At 41.0% G+C, this 13,379-nt stretch overlaps 1 protein-coding gene across 3 annotated transcripts in view; it reads right to left on the bottom strand.

Moving 5' to 3' along the window:
• The window catches only part of setd1ba (SET domain containing 1B, histone lysine methyltransferase a), a 161,815-nt gene extending 148,691 nt beyond the window's left edge, over positions 1-13,124 (bottom strand). For 2 of the 3 annotated variants that reach the window (XM_080208309.1, XM_080208307.1), the window contains exons 1-5: positions 7,306-7,530; positions 6,905-7,059; positions 6,589-6,687; positions 6,123-6,393; positions 5,500-5,621 (exon numbers count right to left, since the gene is read on the bottom strand). In XM_080208309.1, coding sequence (XP_080064435.1) covers positions 5,500-5,621; positions 6,123-6,393; positions 6,589-6,687; positions 6,905-7,059; positions 7,306-7,378 — 720 coding nt within the window. In that variant the 5' untranslated portion in view covers positions 7,379-7,530. Of the gene's footprint in view, positions 1-5,499; positions 5,622-6,122; positions 6,394-6,588; positions 6,688-6,904; positions 7,060-7,305; positions 7,531-7,721 lie in introns of those variants that run through there. The other variant, XM_080208308.1, reaches the window with a different exon arrangement.
• Between the last annotated feature and the right edge of the window lie 255 nt (positions 13,125-13,379).

Genomic DNA, 13,379 nt, shown 5'->3' with positions numbered 1-13,379 from the left:
ACTCACTGCCCAATTAAAGTCAGTGGGCAGGCTCCTGATGCTACTGGCCCAGAGGGCTAAAAGCTCTGACACCTCAGTAATACCACAGAGAGGTGGACACAGCCAAAGCAGCCAAAGATCTTGAGGGTGCCTCAAAATGGTCAGGTACGCAAAATTAAAATTCAGGAGGTGGAGGGCATCAGATCCTGCAAGACGAAAGAGAAATGCTTCGTAGAAGGGCAAAATCTGTGGGACCATTGCGTGCCCTCCTCCTGCCCCAAATCAGCCAATATTCTGCTATGCCACCTCAACAAGGCCACCTCCATGACATTGGCAGCCATCACATGGTGGGCAAGCCATCACACCATCAACAAAATACCAGTAATCCTGTAAAATCGAAGACTTCTTTATGCAAAAGGCTACATGCTCTGTGGGAAACATTCCTGGTGGCTGAACAGTGATCAGGAGCATCCCAACACTATTTTACCTGCCCTCCTCCCTTCTGTCCCATTATCCAGCAGCTGGTAAAAAGCAGTTCAGAGAAGGTTCACCAGACTGCCAAGAATAAATGGGTTGTCTTATGAGGAAAGGTTGGAGAGGTTAGGTTTGTATCCACTAGAATTTATAACAGTGAGAGATTTGATCAAAACCTTAAGGTATTGACAGGGTAGATGTGGAGAGGATGTTTCCTCTTGTCAGAGAATCTAGAAGTAGGGGTCACTGTTCAAAAATAAGTGATCACTCATTTGAGACAGAAATGAGAGAGTTTATTTCTTTCAAGAGGGTCCTGAGTCTCTGGAACCCTCTTCCTCAATGGCAGTGGAAGCAGAGTGTATGAATATTTATAAGGCAGAGCTAGATGAGATTCTTGATTAATAAGGGGGTGAAAGGTTATGCAGAGAAGGCAACAATGTGGGGTTGAGCTTACAATCAGATCAGTCATGGTCTTTTTGAATGACTGAGCAGGTTCGAAACGCTGAGTGGTCTTCTCTTGCTAATTCATTGTTCCTATGTTTGTATGTATGTTCCAGCAGGAGCAAGAATGCTGGCTGTTTGTTTACAAGTGCTCTCTAGTCCAAGGATGCTGTGGGCAATAATAATTTTGCTATTATCTTCCTAGTAAAAACAGATGACCCTCCTACTCTGCACCAATCAGACAAGCTAGATAGACAGTGTACACATCAGCTGAGCGTTTACAGATTTTTTTTTTCATTATTTCATGAGATGCTTTTATATTTTCATGAGACGTGGACATTGTTGACAAGGCCAGAATTTATTTCCCATCCCTAATGGGCAATGAGTTAAACCTATTTCCATTGGAAATTTAGAAAAATGAGGTGACTTTATTGTAACATACGAAATCTCAAGGGGGCTTGACAGGGTGAATACAGAGAGGATGTTTCAGCTTGTGTGGGAGACCAGAACTAGAGGACACAGTTTAAGAATAAAGAGATCTTCTGTTTTGGGTTGAGATGGGGAGAAAATTGTTCTCTCAGAAGATTGTTAGTTTGTGGAATGCCAAGAAATTGGATCCTTCATTCAAGACTAAGTTGGACAGATTTTTAACCCCCATGGGAGTCAAGGATTATGGGAGACAGACAGGAACGTGGAGTGAGGCCACAATCAGATCAGCCATGATCTTACTGAATGGCTGTGCAGCTCGCAGGGTCAAAGGCCTTCTCCTGCTTCTATGTTTCTATGTTCCTAATTGGTGGTGAGTTACCCCCTTGAACCACGGCAGTCCATGTGATGCAGGTACACCCACAGTACTTTTAGAGAAGGGTTCCAAGATTTTGACTCAGCCATCGGTGAAGGAACGGTAATAATCGTTACAAGTCAGGGTGGCATGGGACTTGGAGGGGAACTTGCAGATCACAGTATCCCCAATGCATCTGCTGCCCTTGTCCTTCTAGGTGGCAGAGATCATGGGTTTGGTGAAGCTTCATTAACATGGGAACTATAATACTAGAAATTTATACTGATTGTGAATGACAAATTACAGGTTGCAACACAGTAATTAGAAGTACAAAAAAAAACATATTTTGGGGGTGGTTACTTTATAGATGTGGTGTTGGTTTGAAATGGATTCACATCATGTCTGGGAGAGTACTCTTCTCAAAAGGTACAGTATCACGTTTTAAAGACTGCACTTTACAAATCTATAATTAAATCTACGTTGATTGAATCTCTGTAACTATTTCATTCTGCTCAAGTTTTTCTGAAAGGCTGTTTAAATATTATATCATTACTTGGTTAGCTGGTGGTGCTCTTGCATATTAATTGGCAAAAACAAACATTTCCATTTAACTTAGATTTTGGAAAAAACCCATGAAGTATAAGTAACCTTTGAATAATATCACACTGATATCATTTCATTATCTGCACAATATATCCTATGTTTCCCATATGGCAAGTTAATGAATCCAACTGTACCAAAGCGGAGAGGTGCCTCCAGTTCACCAAAATAAATTATTGGCTTCAAAGAAAAGCAGAGTAAATAACATATAGACAAATCATTCTCATAAACATTCTAATACACAGTTCAACGTGACATTGACAAAGTATTAGTGGTAAGGTATCTGCTTGCCTGGAGTCAGTGGGCAAAAGAACACGATTATTATAAAAAAAAGGGACAACACAAAATGAAATTAATGGATTTTTAAGATGAGGAAATAGTATCTGCTACTCCATAATAGTTAAATGCAACACAATTAAATGACATTTTGATCATATATTTTACCAATCTAGTTTTTAAAAAATTATAAGAAATACTGACTGGCATATTTCTACTGTTACTTATACTCAGAAATACTGCCAATTTTTATTTAAACCAAACATTTTGTCTGAACAGATAAAATACATCTATATCCTAAAAAACAGTACTGTGATCAGCGTGTCAGTTTATACATTAAACGTTAAAGATCTTTCTTAACAACAAGACTTGCAAATATTCAACTGAGAACATACACTGTATGGGCTGGGAAGTGGAGAAATAACCACTCCTAGACAGGAATTAACAGCACTGGTCTTAAGTTGCCCTTAAAAGCAGCTTTCAACAGTAAATCGCTCTATGAGGAACTTATACGCCTAGCGTTCATTTTAAATGGTTTGGGAAATCAGTATTAAAGTTGCTTGATTGAATTAAACTTAATGCACAAAGGTGACCAAAATGCATAGTGTGATGAAATACCAAATTGACATAACACACACCAACTAAATTTCTAAAAGATTTTATCCTAAACAAATTTCTTCTCCTTTCTTTTCCATTTTTCTAAAGGCTGGCACACAGACTGAGGTGAAGTTCTATCATTTCCAGCAGCTCACTGATACCTTGTCCACGTGGTCACTATGCATGTATGAGCCAGCACCATGATTATTGGCAGTTTATTCAATCAGGGCGATTGTAACCAAGTCTAATCTTTAGTCACGTGACATCCAAATATACACACATCCAATAAAGGGGTGTCATTTGATCACTATCAGGAGTAGTTATTTCTCCACTTTCCAGCCCTGGGAGGTTAAAATTAATCATAGCACCCCAAGAGCCAATCTGTCTAACATCAGTAAACTCAACAAATATTACAGTTCAAACCTGGGAGTTTTTCAGTCTGCTTTTCTCAATTATACCAGATGTTTATTTAAATGCACAATATTAAAATAGTACATCCTGCCCTATTATTTGGGTGTAATGTAATTGTAACTTTGAAAGTTATCTGAAATCAGTGATCCATTCAAACTATAGAGATAGAAGCTTTCAAACTATAGAGATGTAATTAAATGGTCCAGATAAAACAAAGAGTTTTAAGTCACAATTTTATATGTACACACTAAATAATTTTTTCTGTTTTATTAAGTTTTTTTTTAGCTATACTGGGAGCATAAGGAACCTGTGTATTAGGGAATAGAAACATAGAAAATAGGAGTAGGCCAATTGGCCCTTCGAGCCTAATCTGCAATTCATTGTGATCATGGCTGATCATCTAACTCAAAAGCCTGATCTCATCTTTTCCTCATATCCTTTGATCCCCTTTGCCCCAGCAGCTATATCTAACTCCTTCTTGAAAATATATAATGTTTTGGCCTCAACTACTTTCAGAGGTAGTGAATGCCACAGGTTTACCATTCTCTGGATGGAGAAATCTCTCCTAATCTCAGTCCTAAAAGGTTTACCCATATCCTTAGACTATGACCCCTGGTTCTGGACACCCCCACCCATTGGGAACATCCTTCCTGCAACCACAATGCCTAGTTCTGTTAGAAGTTCTTTTTGGAGAGTCAGAGCAGGCTCAATGGGCTGAATGGCCTCCTTCAGCACTGCAGGGATTCAATGGTGATAGTGTAACCCATAAGATAGAGAGCTAAAGGACTGGAAAATGTAATTAAATGCTCCAGATGAAATGAAGAGTTTTAAGTCACAATAATTTTAAATAAATAAACACATTTCCACTAAACCATCAGCAAAATACAAGTTAGGGTGAACTGAGACATGTTGCAAAATAATGAAGGCGGAATTTGTTTTTAAAGATTGAAACATATCATTTTTAATGTGCTTTATTTAATAGTTCCAAATTTTATAAAGTTGACAGTAAAACAGCAACTAAATGACAGAATATTCATTGACACCAAGTCAGAAATACTTATTTTCACTAATTAATTAAACTTCTGACAGGCCAAAACATGGGGCTTTACAAAAAAAAGTTAGAAATGTATTTCCCCTAGTTGTGTCATTCCCCGCAGCTTTGACATGTTTTATCAGAGAGTCTGTCCAGGCAGAAGACAAGTTTGTGACCAGGCAGAAATTGGGCTATCAAACATCTCACAATTACCACCGTATCCAAACAGCTTTAAGGAACGACTGAGATTGGCAACTGTCTCAATTTAATTGACTAGGGAACAATAGATATCTTTATCTCAGTAGTATTTAATAATCAGTGGCTGGAGCTACAATTTACCAGGCATTAAGGTGTGGACACTGATGGATGATTTCTCTAACACCTCAACACTCAATTCAACTGCCTACTGGGACTAAGGAACACCTTATCTCAAAAAAGTTATGGGGGCGCTGCTACTTAAAAAAAGTTCACATTTGATTTTATTTGGAATTGGAAATTGTCAACTTTAAGGAAGATTACTGAAATAGTTTCCAGAGCATAGGTATCTAAATTGCTTCAGAATCAATTTTATCCCAAATTGAGTAATTATTTTAAAACGTACGGTGCAAGTAGTTGTATTTCTATATCCTGCAACATATATCTCGCCTCTTGCTAATTTGCTGACCAGCTTTAAAGATCTCTGACAGCCGCGCAACTTCTGCTAAGCAGCCTCCACATTAAGCAGCCTTTTGACAGCGAGCATCACTAACACGGCGTGTGTGGAGATTCATACCATCCCACATGACAGTAAACAGAGCTCGGCAAAAGCATGTAGGGGGGCGGAGGGATTAGAGTGAATGAAATGCATTTGCAATCATTTGTAAATCCGGTGCTACAATATCTTTAGATGCAACAAAACTGTCCATACCTGTCCAAATTCGCTGTTTGTTATGGGAGAGGCGTCCAAAAAAGTATCGGAACCCACAGGGAGAGTTTGAGGGGTAAAGTAACCATTGACCAGGAGCTCGTAGTATCTCAGCCGATGTTCACCTACAGAATGGCAGGAGTATGATGACTGCGGCGCTTACAGCCTTTAACCTTACACACACACACGCAGAGAGGTCTCCACAATAACTAGCCGATTGGACACAAGGGCAATCCCCCCCATAGTCTGGAATCAACATATCGATCAGAACTACACGCGATTGTGATCTTTATAAAAACTAACGCGACTTTGCAAAGTTTAGACTGAAAGACAGCAACGCGAATTCCAAAGCTTTAGCCACTCATTAGCATCCAGCACCGGGATTCTCCAAATGCCCAGGTTAAGTGGATTTTACAAACGACAGCAAGTCCCTCTGCCTGTTTCCTAGCAACATTAAACAAGCTACATTTGTGTGTACACGTGACTCAATCGGTGTTATAGAATGAGTCAATATTACATATTTACAAGACAGTCCTTCGGGATGAAACAAGCATAGCTTTAAATCCTAATGGGGGTGCATAGTCGGAGGGAAGCCAGTTGTTATAAAAGTAATAACTTTATTGCACCTTTGGTATCCAGTTCCACATGCATGATGTTTCCCATCACGGAAGTGTTGTGGAGGTGCTGGACTGTGTCCTTGGCTCCCTTCACCGTGGCGAACACCACTTTGGCGATTCCTAGGTGCTTCTTGTTCTTGGGATTGTAAAGAATCTCCACTTCTTCCACCTCGCCATACTTCTTGCACATATCCAGCAGAAAACCCTCTCGTATGTTGTCGTTCAGCTTTGCAAAGGTTACCTGCTTGGGAGGCACGGGTCCCACATAATACTCATCGATCTGTTGGGGCACCAATCAAACAAACTTAACTGTCTCTCTCGCTACTCGAGAAAAAAGATTATTTTAGTCGCTTCAACGTTTATTTGTTTACGTTTTGGAGTTACCGGGTGAAAATACTACAGTCACAAACAACACTGCTGTCAGGAAACACCACTTAGGAGTGGGGAGAGTATTCTGAAATTGACCCCACTTTACCTTAAATTTCGGAACAGGTAAATCCAATTCTTTGCTTTTGGTCCACATGCGTCCAAGTCGAGGGTCTCTGACGGTATCAACCGGTGGAACGCCGGAATTCTGCAGTGGAATAAAACGACTGATGTCAATTTGTTTTGAAAAGGTGCAAAGAATGTGCGGCAAACAGCCGAACGTGCCACCGAGTGAGTGGGTTGTCAGCTTTAAGCAGGAACCACAGTGTAACTTTATTCGCTTACAACACTGTAACAATGGCAGCATCCTGTGATAAAGACAACAGACGTGGAGTTAATGGCCACACTGCCAAAATATCACTCACAGGGAGACTCAAGTGTTGGCCATCGTAGCGGTAGAGTTTGTGTTGTCCTTTCTTCAGCGCTGGGTCAATAATCAACTTATAACTTCGCCAATGGTGACTTTTTCTCTCCGTTGAACTCCCTCCTGCGTGGCTATGCTCCATCCCATTGATCAAACCTGCAAAGAAGGGGAAGGGAAGGGGAAAAAAAAACACACAGGAAAGGTTTTCAAGCAAAACTGACAAAACGCCTGGGCTACGAATTTTTATTTTGTCTTCCTCTGTCTCTCTTTCATAAATAGGTTTGCACATGAAATGGTGGGGGGGGGGGGTGGAGGGGGGATGTGGAGAGCTGGCTGGGAGTATTGGAGAAAAAGAGACGAGAAGGGGGGGGGGAAGAGAGAGAGAGAGAAAAAAACACTCACTTGAACTCTGTTTCTTGCCATGATCTTCGTGCTGCCTCGGTCTCTCGCCGGGTTTCAGCTCCTTGAACGACATTGTCGTCGATTTCTGTCGGTTTGGGAGCGTGATCTGGAAAACAATTACATTTCGCTGATTAGATTACATTGTGCGGCTGCTGCTGGCTGCCTCCTTTTTTTTTGCAAGCCAACACATATTGTGTGCTCCTGCTCAGTGTGTCTGTCCCACAATCCACCCGCCCAGGGCCACCCCAGCTAGTTTCCCATTCCCTCCGCCACATTCAAAACCTTTTCCGGACCCTGCCTTCCTCCGCCACCTCCCCCCCGCCCCGGGGACCAGCGGCTCCCCGCACACACACAAAAAAACCGGAGTGAATTTTATCCCACCCCCCCCTCCTGCCTGCTCCTCCACCTTGACTTACGGCGAATGTTTGAATCAGGGCCGCGAATCCATGTTAGGTTTACGCAGCCTCTCCAAACAAGACGGGCTTAGAGGTGGCCTCAAGTTTGAGGAGCCCGGCTGAGCATTAACTTCCATTTCGCCATTGCTGATTGTTTTTGTGGGTAATGTGTGGTGCGTGTTATTTTTTTTTCTCTCTCTTTAGCAAATAGCTGGGAGGAGAGGGAATTTCGCCCGGGGTTCTCTCTGTCACACAATCGTTAACTTCCGAGTGCTTTGAATGGTTGGCCGATTTTTTTTTGTGTGGGGCTTGTTTAAAGGTTGGTTGCTAACTGGAGCCAATCAGACAGGAGCTTGTATGAAGCTTGTGGGTGTTTTTTTTTCCGAAGCTGGATTGAAAGCTCCTTAAGGAGAGGCGAGGCTCAAACTGGGCTTTTGTGTGTGTCTGTCTCTCCACTGCAGCAGCAGCAACAACAACAGGAGCAAGAAGAGCAAGGACGGCTCTCTTCTCTCTTTTTCCTCCCTCTCTCTCCTTTTTGTCACCAAATGGAAAGATCTCTCTTCACAGTCTCAAAGCACAGTGGGTTTTCTACATTTTGCCTTTTCAGAAAACATTAAAAAAATGGACCTGATTTTAGATTCCTTTGACCACTCTGGAAGGACTGCTGACGAATTCGGATGCACTTACCTCGAAGTGCTAAAAGCCTGAAGATTATTATTATTTTGGGGGTATTATTATTTTCCTTTCGGAATGCAGCTTTTAGGGTCGAAACTAGGTCACGGCACACCCGCGCTGTCTGCAGTTACATTGACATGAAGTCTAAAGAAAATGAAGCAAAAAAATATTTTTTCAATCCCTCATGTGCTCTTTCATGCAACTTCTAAAAGCGGATTTTAAAAATGGATCGTTTGAGAGCAGTGTTTTTCAATTTGAAGATACATTGTCTGATTTTTTTTTAATATATGTATAGGTGCGTTTTGCATTTTAGAAGATTGTACGCCAAAATCACAATTGGGTTGTTTACCAAGAATCTTTCTTTATGGTTATTTGCCTTAACTCGTTAAGACTTCTAAAATGTACACAATGGATAGAGGGCTTCCTAATTTTACTGTAGTAGTTAGGCGTTGTCCTTAATTGGACGTGTTAATCCCTACTAGAATTGTTCCTTTTAATTAATGTGTTCGAATCCTTTAATATAGCCGTCCATTACAGTGATTCTGAAACTGAAGATAATTGAGACATCTATTAAAAGTAATGTCCAATTTACTAATTTTTGGTTTCGGATCTCTTATTTCCTTTAAAAGCTAAGTAATTGCGTGGGTTTCATTTCAGAAGGAAAAATCCTTTTAATATTCGGGTTCGAATCAGAAATATTTTTCTTTCTGATGGGATCTGCAAGAGGAAATCGCCAAACTTCGTATTTCAAAGTGGGCCTTGCTTCCCCAACCCCTCAAATTAACATTGACTCCTTATCCAGGACTGTCGTTGCTTTTTTTAAAAACACTTTCTTGTATGGCATACACGTTTTCAACTTGCAGATATATTAGGAAAAAAATATCTTTTGAGCTTCGTCTCAAAATCTAGTCGGTAGTGCGCCGACAACTGCCGTAAGTGACATTATTTTAAACCTGGATTAAAACGAAGGTCTGTACCACTCTTATTCTATTACCCGAATCCGGCGAAGTACCGTGTTTGGAGCATTTCCACTGTGAATAATGCAAATTTTCACTGGTTTAAAATAAACGTGGAGTTCTCATTGAATCATTCTTCACTGTTTGCGATCTTTAAATTTACATTACATTCCTCGTTTTGTGCACAACATTTTAAAAATAAAGGTAGGTGCATTTAATTCACATTTTTTATTTTAAAAAATGCTGTGAACGTCTCGCCTACAAATTCTTGGTGTGACTTTTTGCGTCTTTATATACTCGTTCGCTAATTTTGTAAAAAGGTTAAAATTAGCTGCTAAATGCTGAATTTATTTTAGAGGGCAATTGGGGCTGAATCCGATTTCTGAAACGAAGATATTCTTAGTATAAATGCTCGCCGTTCTGTGTTGCCATTACACTGGGAGCTACAAGTCATGGCAGACTGATACAAGACGATTACTCTTGTTGCTGTATATTTAGTGTCTCTGTTGTTGAGAGCTGTGGGCGGTTATGGGCTCCTGAAATAGTTTCGGATTGCACAAATAGCCCTGAGGCGTAGTGTGTTTTTGTTCTGTAGAGAGGGAGATGGATATTCTGTACTGTATAAGGAAATCTCTGCTCGAAACAAAATGGAGCTGGTGCACTGGTATCATTGAGGCCTTTAGAGCGAATACGAGCAGAACAAACTGCTGAATAATCGCAGGCCGCAGTCAGGATGCGATCAGTGAAACGTGTTTCTGTTTCGAAGAGAAGGGAGGTCGCCATCAGTGAAAGTAGAAGCTCAGAAGCGCTGGCCCCAAAACATTCACCAGGGTTTTTCAAAAAAAACCCTGCAAATGTTGGTTGTGGGAGAAGTGAATTTTTTTTATGCGTGTGTATCACGAGCCGAAATGACTCATCGAAATGAATGTTTTTCGCCGTGTGAAGGGCACTGCAATGAGGCCATTGTTTTGTCTGTGTGCCCCCGCCCCCGTGTAATGGCCAGGGCAGCTCCATCAATCGGACAGTAATTTCATTGCTCCACCTCCAGCAACAAAATTCATTACTGAGCCAACACTGTGTGGCCCAGTGTCCCAGAAGCTAAAGTACATCATGATGTGCATTGTGTAATTGTCAAGTGACTCTATATCTCGCCCATTCAATTCCAGGAGGCATTTCGAGGAGTTTAGGCAATTAGAATATAGAACAGTACAGCACAGGAACAGGCCCTTCAGCCCCGCAGTGTTGTGTCAAACATGACAACAAAGTAAACTAATCCCTTCTGCCTGCCCTTGGGCCATATGCCTCTATTCCTTGCATATTCATGTGTTTATCTAAAAGCCCCTTAAATACCCCTATCACATCTGCTTGTACCACCACCCCTGGCAGTGCATCTGAAATAAGAGTTACCAATATGGGAATAACGTTTATTTATTATTGTCACAAGTAGGCTTATATCAGGCTACTGAAGTGTGGGCTGCAGTGAAGTTGCTGTGAAAATCCCCTAGTCGGCACACTCCAGCGCCTGTTTGGGTACCCTGAGGGAGAATTTAGCATGGCCAATGTGAATTCAGCAGTTGTGAAAGATTAACGCTCATCCTGGGACACTCAGCCATTAGAAAAAGACAGCTCCTGGTGTTCCAAACACTAACTGTGTGGATCTCTTCAAGTAAATTGGGTTTTTTTTTGAGCTGGCGATTGGTTCGTAACCCTTTATAATTCCTGCTATCCCTATGCAACAGGCCAAAAATCCACCCAGAGGGTCTGGCAGTTATTCGCATGAGATTAGACATTAAGTGTTGATAGGTTTGTTGAGACTGATTTCCAAATATCCGCATGGTTTTTCTTTAGCTCAGGCCATTGGATAATAATCAATATCAGTTGCTTCATCCTCGTTGGTGAGATCACTGTTTGAAATCATGAGGACAATCCCAAAGAACTTTTTTTTTGTCAGGAGTCACAATGACAATATCCGAGTCCTGCATTTTTTATGGATAAGCAAAATCCAGGTGACACTGTGCCCGCCATGCCCCAACCAAAATTCTGCTCCTTGCAACAAGGCAGGAAAATGAAAATACCAGAAAGAAAAGTGAGAGTGAAGTGTGTGAAACAGAAATGCAGAATAAAACAAGTGAAAGTGAATTATAATGTGAGAAACTGATATGTGCATGCACGTGTTTGTGAGAGACAGAAAAAGGTGAAAGAAGTGGGTTTTTTTCTACAAACTTGAACGCTGTCAGTATGGGTTGTTAGTGAGGCTTGGTCAGCCAAGCCCACAAAAGGATTTGAGCACCACGTGAGATAGTTGGGTTCAAATTTATTTATCAGGATTGACAATTGGCTTCAGCCAATATTGCAGAAAGAGCACTTGTTGTGTGGTTGGGGAATGCATTGGAGTGGACCTCCAGTGTCACTCCCAGCGTTATCTTAGTGCTTGATCTTTTACCCTCTTTCATCCCCATCCCAGGGATGCTGAGGGCACTGATGTCCCAGCTGAGATCAGTTTGTTCAGTATTATAATACAATTGTCACGATAGATACATGTCACTGCTGGGTCTTCTGCGAAGTATTCTGTTAATATGCTATCACTTTTGAAAGGTAACGCCGGCATACCCACATCATCATACTTCATGCCATATTCTCAAATCTTTGACAAAATTTTACCAGGTTTCAGAATGCATGTAACATTTTCTATCATTGAAATATATAAATAAACATTGTTATTGAAACACTTCCCCTGGTGTGGTCTCCTTTTACTTATCAGCCGGTGGTGAATACAACTTTAGGAAGCTGTTCATCTAATATGCAGACATCATGGTCAGCTCATGGGCCGTACAACCATGACTTTAGTGTTTATGTTGGCAACTTCAGTGTTTACTCATCCCAGTGAGTTATTTTTAATTAGATCAGATATATGCAGGTGGTAGAATATTTTCAAATGCTTATGGTAGGAAGTGCACATTTTGCAGACTTGAGAGGTTGTTGTAACTAAATGCTACATTCTTGAAAATTTGTCTTCAGTTTCAGCCTGTTAGTTTCAAAAGTAATGATGTGTGTTCCACATTGGCCCTCTTGATGTAGCTGTTAATTTATTTGTGTAATTATATTTTGAAATTGAGCATGCTGCTTGGATATATATTCCACAGTATTTGGCTTTCCCTTATTGGATCCATTGCAGGTTCTAATCTGTGCATAAATGTGTTGGCTTTAAACTGACCTAACACAGAACTCCCAAGTGAAGTGCAAATATACTTTAGATAATCTTCCAAACAAGTTAGTATTGTACAGCCAATCATCATTAAAAGTTCATAGAAACTAAAAGTTCTTTTATCTGCTCCAGTTGTAAATGATGGTGGCTGTTGGAATTTGTGTAGATCCTGATACAACTTGCTATGTCACGTTGCAAGCAACCAAAAAGGGTTGGATCATTTGCAATCCTGCTTCACACTAAGGACCATGCAGACACTATGATAATGGGGGAATGAACACCACTCAACAATCATCAGACAAGAGTGTTCTCTTCCTGTTGGGAAATGCTTCAGCAGCCACGGGCATTCGGCTTCTGATCTTCGGGTAAGCATTGTCCAAGGCAGCCTTCACGACAATGCAGAGTTGCTGAGCAGAGACTAATAGCCAAGTTCCACACACATGAGGACGGCCTCAACTGGAATCTTGGATTTATGTCACACTATCTGTAACCCCCACGACTTGCCTGGGCTTGCAAAATCTCACCATCTGTCCTGGCTGGAGACAATACATATCTCTTTAACCTGTGCTTAACCCTCTCTCCACTCACATTGTTTGTACCTTTAAGACTTGATTACCTGTAAAGACTTGAATTCCAACCATTATTTTGTAAATTGAGTTTCTGTCTTTATATGCCATGTTTGTGAACAGAACTCCCACTCACCTGCTGAAGGAGCAGCGCTCGAAAGCTAGTGGCTTTTACTACCAAATAAACCTGTTGGACTTTAACCTGGTGTTGTGAGACTTCTTACGCTGTTTACCCAAGTTGAATGCTGGCATCTTCACATCACTCTATTGAAACATC

This window comes from Carcharhinus amblyrhynchos, chromosome 20 (assembly GCF_965287045.1).
Source record: "Carcharhinus amblyrhynchos chromosome 20, sCarAmb.v2.hapA, whole genome shotgun sequence".
NCBI lineage: Eukaryota > Metazoa > Chordata > Chondrichthyes > Carcharhiniformes > Carcharhinidae > Carcharhinus > Carcharhinus amblyrhynchos.
This window is presented reverse-complemented; position numbering and strand designations above follow the sequence as displayed.